Below are 14,172 nucleotides of genomic sequence, written 5' to 3' on the forward strand. Positions count from 1 at the left end.
CAGTTTTCAAGAGATGCTTCACGTCCAAGTAATTCATATAATACATTCTACTTTTGCACCAAATCATATATTGCCTGTGAAACATGACCTGTTAATTAATATTTCTTTCAAAATATCAACCAATGTATTTTTTTGGAGCTGAATTTTTTTTTTTTTTTTTTTTTTTTAACAAGGCATCTCTGTGGTATTTGTCACTTTTTTTTTTTAATTTTACTATTGCGCATAGATATGTACCCATACAAGTGCTCATATACGTATATGTACACATAGACATACAAGTGTACGCTAACAAGTGTATACACGCACACGTGTGCACGAGGATTCTTATTTACTACAGCCCTAGTTGCCAATATTTGCGAGTCCAGGTTCCTTACGACCACTCACCAATAGAAGAAAAATAATAAATAGACACCCCAAGTGTGAGAAATGAAAAAAATAACTAAAATATGTTTTTCTCCTGTTATGTATACTCTACTATTGCTATATCGGAAGCCAGTAAAGAGCTCATATGTTGATATAACTCTATTAAGCGATAACATGTTTGATAACATGCTGAAAACAGAACTGTCATATATGAGCAACCATTTAACATTTAATGAGAATAATAAATCAAATAAAAGAAGGAAAAGAAATGATTCAACAGTAGATGATATTGTTTTGCTAACAAGTATGTTATCTCAAATTATCCCATCCAATTTTTCAATTTATCCATTAGACATTCCAAACGAAACAGTAAGTAATAATAGCAATGATGTTAATAACTTCTTAGATTTGATAAATATATATGATGCTGACATTGATAATACGGTTACGAATCACCTAAGTCAAACACAAGCAATAAAAGGTTGTGAAGATGACATAAAAAATAACAACTGTGATAGGGATGTGTTAACATGTATAACTTTAAAAAAAAATAAATTATCAGATAGTTGTAAAAAATCATTAAGCAATTCATTATTATATTCTTGTGTTGATGATTTTCTGCTATATTGTATGGACTACTCAAAATTTTCAAAAGTGTACAAATGCTTGAAAAAGAACTTTTATCATTTAAGTAACAAGTGTTTAAATATTTTAAGTTACTACGAAAATATAATGCAAAAATTGCACAAAATAAAGAATAAACCATACAACAACCAGGATCATTTATTTTTAGAAAAGGATAAGGGAAGCAATGCAGCTGGTAATTCAAGCAGCTTTAGTGTCTCCACCAGCAATAATAATCACGATGGTACTGCTCACAACAAATACAACTTAAAGGCAACAGATATAGAAAATGAGAAGGACGACAAATACAACCTTTTTAAGGATAATTCTGAAAACCAGAAACCCACAATGGCCGATAATTTAAGAAAAGGATATGGCCATTACATTTTTCCATCCACTGATTACAATTACTTGATAGATTTTAAATTAATAAATTATGAATATAAATACTTTTTATTCTTTTTTGTTTCCCTACTGATTTCGTTCCTACTGTATATCTTAGTAATATGTGTTAAGAAATATTACCTTACCGATTCGAGTAATTATTTTGTGAAATCAGAGAAAGTTAAGTTAGCAAAGTTGTGATGTTCTTATTTATGACATGGTGTGAGCTTATTCCTTACTTGTTAATGTTGTAATAGCGGAAATCGTGAGCAACTCGTGTTTCTATCCATATATATATGCAAGTGCAAATGTGCAGATAGATATACCTATGCATGCTCGTCCGTGCTTCCTCAAAAATTTTATGAATTACAATGAAAGCGACGGAAATTTTTATCCCTTATATGGATCTTAAATATGCAATGAACCCCACAGAATTAAAAAAAATAAGTAAACGTCATAAGCGATAGTATACCTTATTTTTTTTAGTGCCCCGCGTCTACCGCGTCTTGTTTATGTAAAGAAGTTTTTGCTATCAATTTGTAATTTTTTGCTATCAATTTGTAATTTTTTGCCATCAATTCGTAATTTTTTGCCATCTGTTCATAGCTTTTTTACTATTTGATCAAAATTGTTTCTCCCTTTGTAACTTTTTGCCTACTCATTATTTTATTTTATTTTTCCTATTAGCAATATAGAGATGAAACAAAACATAAGAAAAGATTAGTATTATTACCAGCATATTTGATGAAAAGCGTTTTTATTATTTTCCCACACATGTTTCTTTTTTTTTTTTTTTCCATGCCGTCTTCTAGATCGTAATATTCTGCTTTGTTATAGTTTATTATTATTTTTCTTCTCCTTCCTCGTATTATTATTATTATCATTATTATTTTTTCAGTTTTATGTATTCACTACTTCATTTTCTTTAGAATAAACTTTACAATTTGTTGTGAGTATGTTTTTTACTCCAACTCATACCGCTTTTGATTTTTTCTTACATTGGATTTTTTTATGTGATTGCGCATTTGCCACATTTTCCTTGCCTCGGTTTAACATGTTTTGTGTATTATAAACTTGTAATTATTTTTTTAGTTTTATTTGTATCATGCTTTTGGCATGTCTCATTTCACCACAAGATATTTATAACTTTTTATAAATATGTAAACCTTTGTTTTTTATTTTTTGCCTATTTAAATAATTTTCCTTTTTTGAACACACACCTTGGACAATTCAACATGCTTTGCTTTATTTAAAAAAACAAAATAAATAAATAAAATAAAATAAAAATAAATAATGCAAGTTTCACTCTAATGTAAGGTATATCAAAATGGAAAAGAAAAGAACAAATGTCCCTCGATCATTTGTTCGCAAAAGAGATATGTTCCATATCAGTATAACCATTCTCTATTGAGTGTGTATATACATTGGGTCAGTATCTATTTTGCATTCGTCATTACTCCTATAAGTAAAACCATTTCAGAATAAAAGAAAAGTAAAAATTAAAAAATGGATGAAAATTTTACTTCGCTAATTTAAATTAGCTCCTATGACAACTCAACCTACTTTTCATTTTTTTTCATCCTTCGTAATATGTAACTTGCAGAGATGTCTCATTTTAATGCGTATTAACGGTATGTTCTGAAAAAGATAGGCATGTACGAAATTTTATACATAATTATGTACGCTGTTATGAAACTATTTGTTTGCTTTTTTATGTATTAAAAGGATGCTCAAATTAAATTTTAATTGCACTATATATGTAGCAATAATTAGCACCTATTCGGAAAACCCTTTCTCGATGTGTTGAAAGAAGTGTATTTTCGTAAATATACTTACGTAAAAAAAAAAAAAAATTTTGTGAAAAAGAGAAACTTTAAAGTTTTTAGTTACAGGAATAATTGGTAAAGATTTGTCATACTTCTTCCTTTTTGAAATGAGAGGAGAAAAAAAAATGGAAAAAGCACATTCTTTTTTTCTTTTTTCATACATCAAGTGTAAAATTTTGGAAATAAATGCAAAAGGCTTAGTAATAAAATGGTAATAAAAATGTGTTAAGAAGAATGAATTCATTTTTCACACTTTTATAACACTATTGCTGAAAACATGTAAATGAAACTTCTTAAGCTCATGTATTACCATTAACCTAACTGGAATCCTTCTTATATATGAGATATAAATGAATTCTTGTTTTTTAAATGAATACTATGCTCAAAGAAAAAAAAAAAAAAAAAATGCTTTGAATCAAAAGAGAATAAAATACTTGTAATTTTTATTTTTTTTACAGTGCACATATTTTGCTTTTTCAATTTATAAAAATAAGTAGGCAAAATATTTCACAGTAAACACATGTATTTATACCTTTTAGAAGATACCCTAATTTATCCACATCATTATTTATGTATGAACAGAGTTGTACTTTTCTTCACCCTATTTATAAATACGTTCTTTTAGAGAAGGAATACATATAAAAGCGCCGTGTCTTTTTGTTTTCGATTTTGCACACCCTATCCACATTTCGCATTTTATCCCCCTTGTATTTCCTTTTTTTTTTTTTTTTCCCATAAATTTTTTTTGAAAATAAACATGTCATTTTAAAGGACGTCGTTTTCTAAAATTTAGGAATTGTTTTTTTTTTTTTTTTTTTTTTTTTTTGTTTTGGAATAATAATGAAAAAGTAAGGAAAAAAAGGGAATAAAATATTTTATCGACATATATATTTACTTTTTCCCCCACTTTGTTAAACTAAAACCTTAGTTCTTTACATATTAGACACATTACATTTTTTGGAAGTTTTATGAAAACCAAAATTGTTCACCTCATTGCACCTTGCAATATTTATACCATTAATAAAACGGATTAAAACGAAGCAAAACATCTAAAAAAAGGAGGGTTTTATTCGCACACGTGTATATAGGGCTACATTCCTATATAGCTTACATATTTTTACACGCAAGAATAATATAATATTTGTATACATATTATCCATGTAAAAACAGAAAATTTTTTCATTTTTCCTTTTATTTCAATATTGTAGAGAAGCATGGCGTGCGTTTAGAGATATTACTTTATCATTACGTCATTGCTATTCTTTCTCATATTTTTCACGCATCTCGTACGCAATTCTCACTAATTTTTCGTGCATTTTTCACATAATAACAATTTCTCCCCACTTATACATCTTTTCCAGTGCTGCATAAATTTGTACATCCATCTAATCCTTCAGTACCCCCTAATTATAAGTTCATTCGAAAAATATGTTTGTTTTTATTCGTACTTTGCGCAATTGTGAATCAAAAACGAGCCAACATTTTATTAGCATCCCTAATTTTATGTAGTAAATATAATAGCATTTTTGTTTATCTTTTTGTTTGTTTCTTTTTCGTATCCGCATATCGTTTTTTTAGTCCATTTCCCCATTTCTCTTTAACGTTGCTTAATCCATTTGGGTACGTGTCCAAACATTCCAAATGACGACACAAGCTAGGACTAAGGGATGGGAAAAAGACTCCAAAATAAATGCAGACTACGAATATGAGAGATTGATCAAACTAGAAAATAAATTTAACATAAAACCATGGCTAAGTAAGGGGAAAAAGGAGGGATATCTATACAACATTGTACCTACAACGTTGAATGTGGTTGTGAATAGCTCTAACAAATTCCAGAAAAAAACAGGTAATTAAAATGCACGTAGTTTTTTTTTCTCCACACTTAGACACCAACATCCATATCTTACGATGTATGCAAGACCTGCATCTATATAAATGTATTCATTGCACCTTATCTATGGTTCTACACTTATAGGCGTTCATATGTATTTTGTATCCGATAATAACAAAACGTGGAGATTAACCCTATTTTATAGACCTTACTTTTATATGAAAACGAAGAACATACACAACTATGAAGCAGTTGCGAAGTATTTAAAAAAGGAATTAGACAAAAATAATGTCGAAATTGATTATGTAAAAAAGGAGGATCTAAGTTTGTATGACCATTTGAACAAGAAAAGAAGTTATCTAAGTAACATATTTTTTAAATTATCATTTGATACAATAGAAAATTTAATGAACGCTAGAGACTTTTTGTCGAAAATAATAGAAAAAAATAAAAAGAATAAAAAACATAATAATTCTTCAAATAATGACAAGCACATATTTAATGAATGCGAATATGAATTATCACAAAGTAAATTAGAATTTTCATACAAGCATGATTTTTCATATACCAAATATGATGAGCAGGAAGATAGTGGGTGGGCCAAGAAAAGCCATGATGCTGTCTCTTCTTCACCTTCTGGACATAGGGTAGACAAAGAGAAACAAAATGACCAAAAAAAAGGAAATATTGTTACTAATAGTGCAGATAAAGAAAGGGATAGTAAAAAGAATGATGCTCATGCAACGATGAGCAATCAAAAGTTAAACATGAACGAAATTGTCGTAAATACAAAGAGGCAAATTTTAAGTAAGGAAGAAATAATGGATGAAATAGTAGAAATATACGAATACGATGTAAAATATATAACACGAATATGTATTGATAAAAATATCAGATGTGGTGTGTGGTATAAAGTAACTAGAGATGAAGAAGAATTGTACACCGAATCAATTCATTTCGAAATATTAAATAAGAAAGTTCTGGCACCTCTAAATGTGTTGGCGTGGGATATTGAATGTTACAAAGATGAACTAAAATTTCCAGATAAAGAAAAGGATGAAATAATTTTAATATCATATATGTATAATGCACAAGGGTATTTAATTGTTAATAGAAATGTGATGAGTAAAAACATTACAGAATTTTTATACAAGCCAAATGAAGAATATTCAGGAGCTGGTACATTTAAAATTTTTAATGAACAAAACGAATATTTTTTATTAAAAAGATTTTTAGAACATATAAAAATTTTGAAAATACACATATTCGTGACATATAATGGGGACTTCTTTGATATTCCTTATCTATGCAGAAGATGCGAAATTAACAATTTAAGTGTTCCAAAAGAAATTGGATTTATTATGAATAATAATAAACAAGAATGTTCGTGTAACTTTATATTAAATATAGATGCATACAAATGGGTTGAACGAGATTCTTATTTACCAAATGGATCCAGAACATTAAAAAGTGTGTGCAAAATTAAATTAAAATATAATCCAACAGAAGTAGACCCAGAACAGATGGTTCCTATTGCAAGAAAAAATCCACAACATTTAGCTGTGTATAGTGTATCGGATGCTGTTGCTACATTTTACCTGTATGATAAATTTATTCATAATTTTCTATTCGCCTTATGTTCAATTATTCCTATGAATCCAGATAATGTACTAAGACAAGGTAGTGGTACATTATGTGAGCAATTGCTAATGGCAGAAGCGTATAAAAAAAATATTTTATTTCCAAATAAATCGAAACCGGTTTATAATCAATACTTTACCGATTTCGAAAATAAAAAAAAATATTTTATTTATGATGATTCCTTTGTTGGAGGAACTGTACAAAGTCTAAAATGTGGAATTTACAGAGATGATCTTAAAGAATACTTTAATCTAGATGTAGATGCATATAAACATATGCTGAACAATATTGATAGTATTATCGATTTCTGGATTCATAAAGATTTGAATAAAAACAACAGTGTGAATGATAATAAATATATCAACAAAAATCAAATAATTAATTTGAAAAAAATTAAAAGTGATATTATTAACAAACTAAACTTTTTCATCCAAAATCCAAAAATTAACACATGTCCCAATATCTACCACTTAGATGTTGCTGCTATGTATCCAAATATTATCTTATCTCATCGTTTACAGCCGAATGCAATAATAACACCAGATCATTGTTTCAACTGTTCGTTTTATAAACAACGCCATTTGTGCCAGAAGCAGATGGTATGGAAAAGGAAACTCGAAATATCCCCCATTGATTATGGTCATGTCTTATCTCTTAAACAAGACCTCAAAACGAGACTTTTCTATCCTCAAAAAAGTTACTTCAAGACGAACAATAATGAGGATTCTGATAAAAGTACGAACGATAATTTACTAGATGTTCCCATCAGCAAAAAGAAATCGTAAGTTCCAGCAAATAAGACAAAGAAAATAAAACCGATGAAAAATCTACACTCGATCATGCATATATATGTGTACATGTATGTATGTGCTGTAATGGGCACCCATATTTTATCCCGTTTCATCTGTCCTAAATAATCCCATCCCACATTTTATGAGTTCGTAGTTTTGTCTCCTAATAAAGTATTCGTCAACTCTACTGAATAGTTCAATTAAATAGCTCCACTTCATAACTCCACTTCGTAACTTCACTGCATAACTCCATTTCATAACTTCACTGCACCCCTCTCAGATGGAACGAACTGACCGAAAAGCAACAACACGAAGAATTAATGAAAGTTATAAAGGATTGCTCACAGAAGGTATTCAAAAAAACAAAAGTAGCAAAGGAAGTGGATGCCGCGAGTTTGGTGTGCCAAAGGGAAAATCCTTTTTATGTAGACACTGTAAGAACATTTCGTGACAGAAGATATGTATACAAAAAAGCATTGAAAGAATGCGAACATGAAAAAAAAGAGTTGTTGAAAGCGAAAAAAATTGATTATATAAAGATTCAAGAGTTAGATGATAAAATATTGCTAAACGATTCTTTACAGTTAGCACATAAATGTATATTGAATAGTTTCTATGGATATGTAAAAAGAAAAAGTAGTCGGTGGTATTCCGATCAAATGGGAGCTATTGTTACTTATACAGGGTCCCAAATAATAAACGGAGCTTTTAATTTAATTAACAAAATTGGAATACCAATGGAATTAGACACAGATGGAATATGGTGTATGCTGCCAAAACAATTCCCAGAGATATATGAGGTACTGATACTAGAAAAAAATGAATTAAACAGATTAAAAGAGTATGAAAACAAATCAGAAGAAGAATTAAAAAATGATTCCAATGTAAGAAAGGTAGAATTTGAATTTCCTACAAATATTTTAAACTTCCAAGTGCATAAAAAGTGGACAAACGATCAATATCTAGTATATAATGAAAATACAGATGATTATGAATGCATTAGCAAGAATGAAATTTTTTTTGAATTAGATGGTCCTTGGCATGGCATGTTTTTACCGGCATCTGAAAAGTCAGATGATTTATTAAAAAAAAGATATGTTGTCTTTAATGATAAATATAAAATTAGTGAATTAAAAGGATTTGAAATTAAGAGAAGAGGAGAATTAAGAATCATTCAAAAATTCCAAAGCGAAATTTTTAATCATTTTCTAAAAGGAAAAACCAAAGAAGAATCGTATTATTATGCATCTTTAACTGCAAACAAGTGGAAAAATCTAATAGACACCAAAGCAGTAGATATAGATAATGATGATGAATTATTTGATTTAATTTTATCAAAGAAAGTGTTAAATAAATCAGTAAAGGAACAACCCAATGCTAAAAGTTTTGGTATTACAACTGCTAAACGGTTAAGTGAATTATTGAGCAATTCAAGTTACGTCGAAGATAACAATGTATCTACTCAGTTTATTGTTGCATCTAAACCTATAGGCTCAGATATTACATTTAGAGCTATACCAATTCAAATATTTAAAACTAATGTAGAAACACAAATCCATTATTTGGGAAAATGGTTAGGTGTTAAGCTTCCCCCAAATGTTCCTGTAAATGTCCGAGATATTATTGACTGGGATTATTATAAACAAAAATTAGAAGTGCAAATTCTAAAACTAGTTATCATTCCAGCAATTAAGCAAAATATTAACAACCCAATCACATCTATTTCTGTCCCCGAGTGGTTGAAGAAGCAGATTAATATTTCAGAGGGAAAACAAAAAAAAATTACTGCCTTCTTTGTTAAAAAAAATCTAAAAAAGGAATGCGTCTCTAATGAAAATGATTCAAGCATTACTCCTACAAAGGAAATACTCAATACAGATCTGCACCCCAAGGCAGAAACAGCAACCGAAGAAGAAGATATAACATGGAAAAAAGATGATCCAAGTAAGCGTTCTTTGGAAAAAAAAAGTCCCTTCCAGGTGAAGGAGGATGAGACATGTACTGCACCAAGTTCCTTATCTAACGCGACCAACCCGAAGAAGCGTTCCATAGAACAAGTGTTGCTGGAAAACCTTATTTCTAAGAGGAAAAAACTGGGACAACTAAACAAAAGCAACCTGGATCACAGTAACTCAGGTTCCATGGTTTACAAAAAGGTGAATTCGCTAGATGCGTACCTAGAGAAGAACAACAACATTATTATTATCAACCATGAAAAGATCAATATCAACAATTTGAAGTACACAGAGCTCTTAGAAATGTTTGAAACGGATTTTAAAAAATGGATACAAATTAACAACGCTATATGGAAAAATAATCGAAGTCAAATTAAAAAAATAAGAAATGAAGGCAAGTTTAAGAGGAAGAAATATTCATTGCAGGACGAAAGAAACGAAAAGGAAAAGAAAAATAACGGTGCTACTTCCGGTGCGAATGTAGGTGCTCACTTTGGTGCTTATATTGGTGATGATGATGAAAAGACTAATTCCCAAAAAATGTCCAACTTGGAACCCAAATATTTACACGTAATTCAGAATGATATGGATATTGTTTATCTATACAAAAAAGTTAAGAAGAAAAAAACAACATCCCATTTTAAAAAGGGAAAAAATATTGGTACTAATGCGTCCTTTACTTCGGGGGGTATGAACTCCTATTCCCCTATGAATAATAATTCAAAAAGTGATAAGCATACTTTGCTGAAACCGTACCTGAAGTACTTTAAACATGAAACCGATTCAGATTCGTCTAACGATGAAAATGACATTTTTAACGACACTAATAATGTACTTGACGAGAATGATGATGATGGTATATATTATGCAATTGTATCACTAAAAAATATGAACAAATTTTACAAAATAAAAATACAAGTATACAGACATATATATATCAATAATTATGATCCCTTGGATATAAAAAGCAACAGCAAGATTACCATAAATTTAGTTTCGTCATCTGGGTTATCAGGTTCATCGAATAATGAAAATTTCATATTTCACTCTAACGCATTTGCTAATTGTTTTTTACCCAGAAATGTAAAAATATTCAATTTGTATGAATTTATTATGTCAGAAAAGTATTTCAACAGATACGTAGTAAATACATTAAATGCTAATTATCACGAAAGTATTGTGTCTGTTTATGAAACGAAGATTCCCTTGTACTTTGATTTTTTAAGTAGATATGGAAATTCAGTTGAAATCGACTCGACTAATTATAACTCCATTTTTGATGAAAATAAATGTTTCAAATCACACTGCTTTTCTAAGGTCGAAAAGAACAAAATTAAAAATGTGTCTCAAGATTACTTAGATGATATACATATTATACACATTCACATTTTCCATACACTAATAGATACTGTGTGCAATCGTATTTTCATCAGTGTGTATGACCAATTCGAGGAAAACTCTGATGATCTCTCGATTGGAAATAAAATTATGTTTAGTGGAATTCCAAGTGACAAGAACTTTGATCCGTACGAAACTTTTATTAAATTTTTACAACTACAAGAACACTATGCTCATTTCAAGGATAACATTACCTTCGATACCAACGCGAATGGTATATTCACGAATAATACAACTTCAGGAAACTTTTTTACAAAAAATAAGGACATCCATAATGACCAATCTAAACTTTTCTATACCGATCAAATTGAAGAAACAAATAAAAAACAAATATTAGACCATCTATTTGATAAAAATTTTTTCATAAAAAATGTACAAAGAGATTTATTATTTTTATACCATTACAGAAAATTTGATACTTATTATGAAAGCAATTCGAATGTGTACAAAGTGTTGGAATATCTAGATTTATATCTAAATAAATATCGTAATAACATGCTATCTGGAAAAAAAAAATATATTTTCTATGTATCATCAACTATTGATAAGAAAAAATTAGGTTGGTGGAGCACAGGTAAATATTTTCCTTGTTATTTTAAGAAATTTGAAAATTCAGGTAAATATCAAAATATTAGCAGAGTTAGTTACAAACAGGATGCATTTAATTTGTCATTGCAACTTTTTTTTGAAAATTATCATAAAGTAGAAGAAGATTTAAATTTTTCAAGAATATCAAATATCCCTTTATTCAATTTATTAAATGTTAACAAAAAAAATCAAAAACATAAATTTATTTATGATATTCTATATGCATCCTTTTTAAAAAAATACAAAGGAATTTTATGGCTATCTTATTTTGGAAATTACGATTTGGGAATTCCTTGTCTAAATATAAATAATTTTTGTGACTATGATTTAGTAAAAAAAAATAGTGACATAATAAATCAAGGAATATACAGAGGTTATATTGTCCACTTATTTTTTAATGAGTCTCTTATTTTTAACAGCGTTAGACTTTTCACCAAATATGCAAATGCTAACTCATCTAAAGAGTATTATAACCCAACGATATCTGGAAAAAATTCACATATGAAGAAAAATTATCACAAGAGGGTTCAAAATGGTGATATGGTAAAAAATCGCCATCCTATGAAGCATACCAAAAACTCTGTAAGGAAAAATGTAGAGGAAGATTTGGACGCAGATGACATGTCCACAACAGACGATAACAATAGCAAAATAGGGACATATGGGAATCGTAAAGGAAGAGAAGGAAGTGTTTCAGAAAATTTAGATCGTGGTACAAAGAAAAATGATTTCTACGATGACAATGAGATGCAGGAAAATAATGGTCTATCAGATTTTAGTGAAAAGAAGAATTTAATAAAAAATAAATATGACATAAATTCCATTGTGGAACAGAATTCACATGTCTCCCAATTTAGCAACTTTGCATTCAAATTGTTAGGTCAGTCATTAGAATATCTCATATCGAAAATATCTTCTCTTTCTATGCTAATAACAAATAAAACATTCGAAAGCATATCAGACATTTTCACATCCTTCTATTTTTGGGTTTCGAGCAATTCAAGTCTACTTTATGATGTAGCATTATATAACAAAGTACTAGAATGCTCAGAAATTTATCAAAATAATTTAATAAATATTATGAAGAAAAAATTTAATGCAAATATAATTTTTGCAGACTTAAGAAATTTGGTCATATCTTTTAACGAGTTTTCAGTTATATCTGGTAGAAATATTTTAAAAAACTTAATAAAATATTTCTCTCACAGTGATTCTATATATGCAAATGTACCATTTTATATTAAACAAGAATACATAGCAGCTTGTCAATTTGACAAATATAATTTTATAAGGTATAAAGAATATTCCAATCCAAACGAAGAAAACACTGATGAAAATTTAAAAATTATTGAGTATTTACCCCCCATCTGCGAATCCTTTCTAAGATATGTCTTAGATGTAATAACGTTGAACCCGTTGCAAGATATAGTTGCGCTTTACGAAAAGTGGAATCATCATAACAATAAACAATCCGAAGCAGAAAATAAGCTGACACTATCCAGTGAACCCGCAAAAATGGATGAGCAAAATAATAATGAAGCCAGTAAACCTAACCAAACAAACATGAAGGATGAAAAAAACTACTTTAATATTATTCTTAAAACAGATAAATTAACCGATAAAATAAACTTAGCACAAAGGGCTCAATTGAAATATATTTATGATAACTCCTTTGACGATTTAGGAGAAGTATGTGAAAGTTTTGCACTCATTAATGAAAATGTAGATGTACTGTCATACAAAATAGAAGAAAAATTAAAAGATTTGTGGTTTATGCCAGGAATTATATATAAAAAAATTAAAAAATCGATCAAATATAAAAAATATTTAGTAGAAAATTATTGGCCATATGATGACGATGATGATGAAATAGATGAAAATAATATGAGCATGGTACCATTTTTATTTCCAAAAACATTAGGAAATCTAGCTAAAAGAGAAAGTAACTGGAAATTAGAAATTGTCAAATTCTGTATATTCCTAATGGAAAATGATAAACTACTCAATCTAGAAAATGAAAATTGTAATGAAGCTTTTCATGAAAAAAGACATGAACTATTTGAGATTATAGGAGATTGTGAATACAATAGAAAAAATTCCCACTGGAAAAGTCCATGTCAGGAACTGATTTTAAAAGATATTTTCTGTGAAAATTGTTCATCCGTGTATCACATGAACGTCGTTACAAGTTTGGTAGAAGCAGAGATAAATGGAAAAGCGTCTTTCATTTGGTTATGTAAAAATTGCAATTCGAAATATGATAACGAGTTTATTGAGTTGAAAATTTTATCTCTTCTTCAAGAGACGTTTGATGCGTATAATGTAAGTTTTTTTTTTTTTTTTTTTTTTTTTTTTTTTTTTACCATGCACACAAGCACCTTACACTAGTCAATGTAAAAACCATATTTATGGATGAGTAACTCGTGCTAAAACATTGCTTTCATTGCTGCATATCGTGATCCCCACCTCACGCCATTTTTTAAATTTCTGTGCAGGCTCAAGATCTCGTGTGCAAGAACTGCAATTCTATAAAGTCATTCTACAGAAGGGCAATTTGCAAATGTGGTCAAACATTTATGCCCCGCTTAGATATAGCTAACTGGACTAGAACTCTGGAAATTATGGAAAATTTAGCTACTATGCTGAATATGCCTATATTATTAGATGCTTTGAAGTCCATGAAAACATATCTTGTATAAACTTACAATTTTCTTACTTTTGATTTAACACATTAGCGATTTTGTTTCATTATGCAATATGAATATGCC

General features: G+C 29.0%; 2 protein-coding genes across 2 annotated transcripts; both read left to right on the plus strand.

Annotated features, from left to right (window-relative positions):
• Positions 1 to 426: 426 nt before the first annotated feature.
• Positions 427 to 1,572, plus strand: PGO_111770 (hypothetical protein, conserved; the record flags this gene model as incomplete). The annotated part of the gene is made up of 1 exon (XM_028688515.1): positions 427 to 1,572. One exon carries the CDS (start codon positions 427 to 429, stop codon positions 1,570 to 1,572), a length of 1,146 nt encoding a protein of 381 aa, XP_028544316.1.
• Positions 1,573 to 4,838: 3,266 nt separating this feature from the next.
• Positions 4,839 to 14,103, plus strand: PGO_111780 (DNA polymerase epsilon, catalytic subunit a; the record flags this gene model as incomplete). Its single annotated transcript, XM_028688516.1, has 4 exons — positions 4,839 to 5,046; positions 5,176 to 7,453; positions 7,744 to 13,726; positions 13,900 to 14,103. 4 exons carry the CDS (start codon positions 4,839 to 4,841, stop codon positions 14,101 to 14,103), a joined length of 8,673 nt encoding a protein of 2,890 aa, XP_028544317.1.
• Positions 14,104 to 14,172: the final 69 nt, after the last annotated feature.

The sequence above is a fragment of the Plasmodium gonderi genome (assembly GCF_002157705.1).
Source record: "Plasmodium gonderi DNA, contig: Chr11, whole genome shotgun sequence".
Taxonomy (NCBI): domain Eukaryota; phylum Apicomplexa; class Aconoidasida; order Haemosporida; family Plasmodiidae; genus Plasmodium; species Plasmodium gonderi.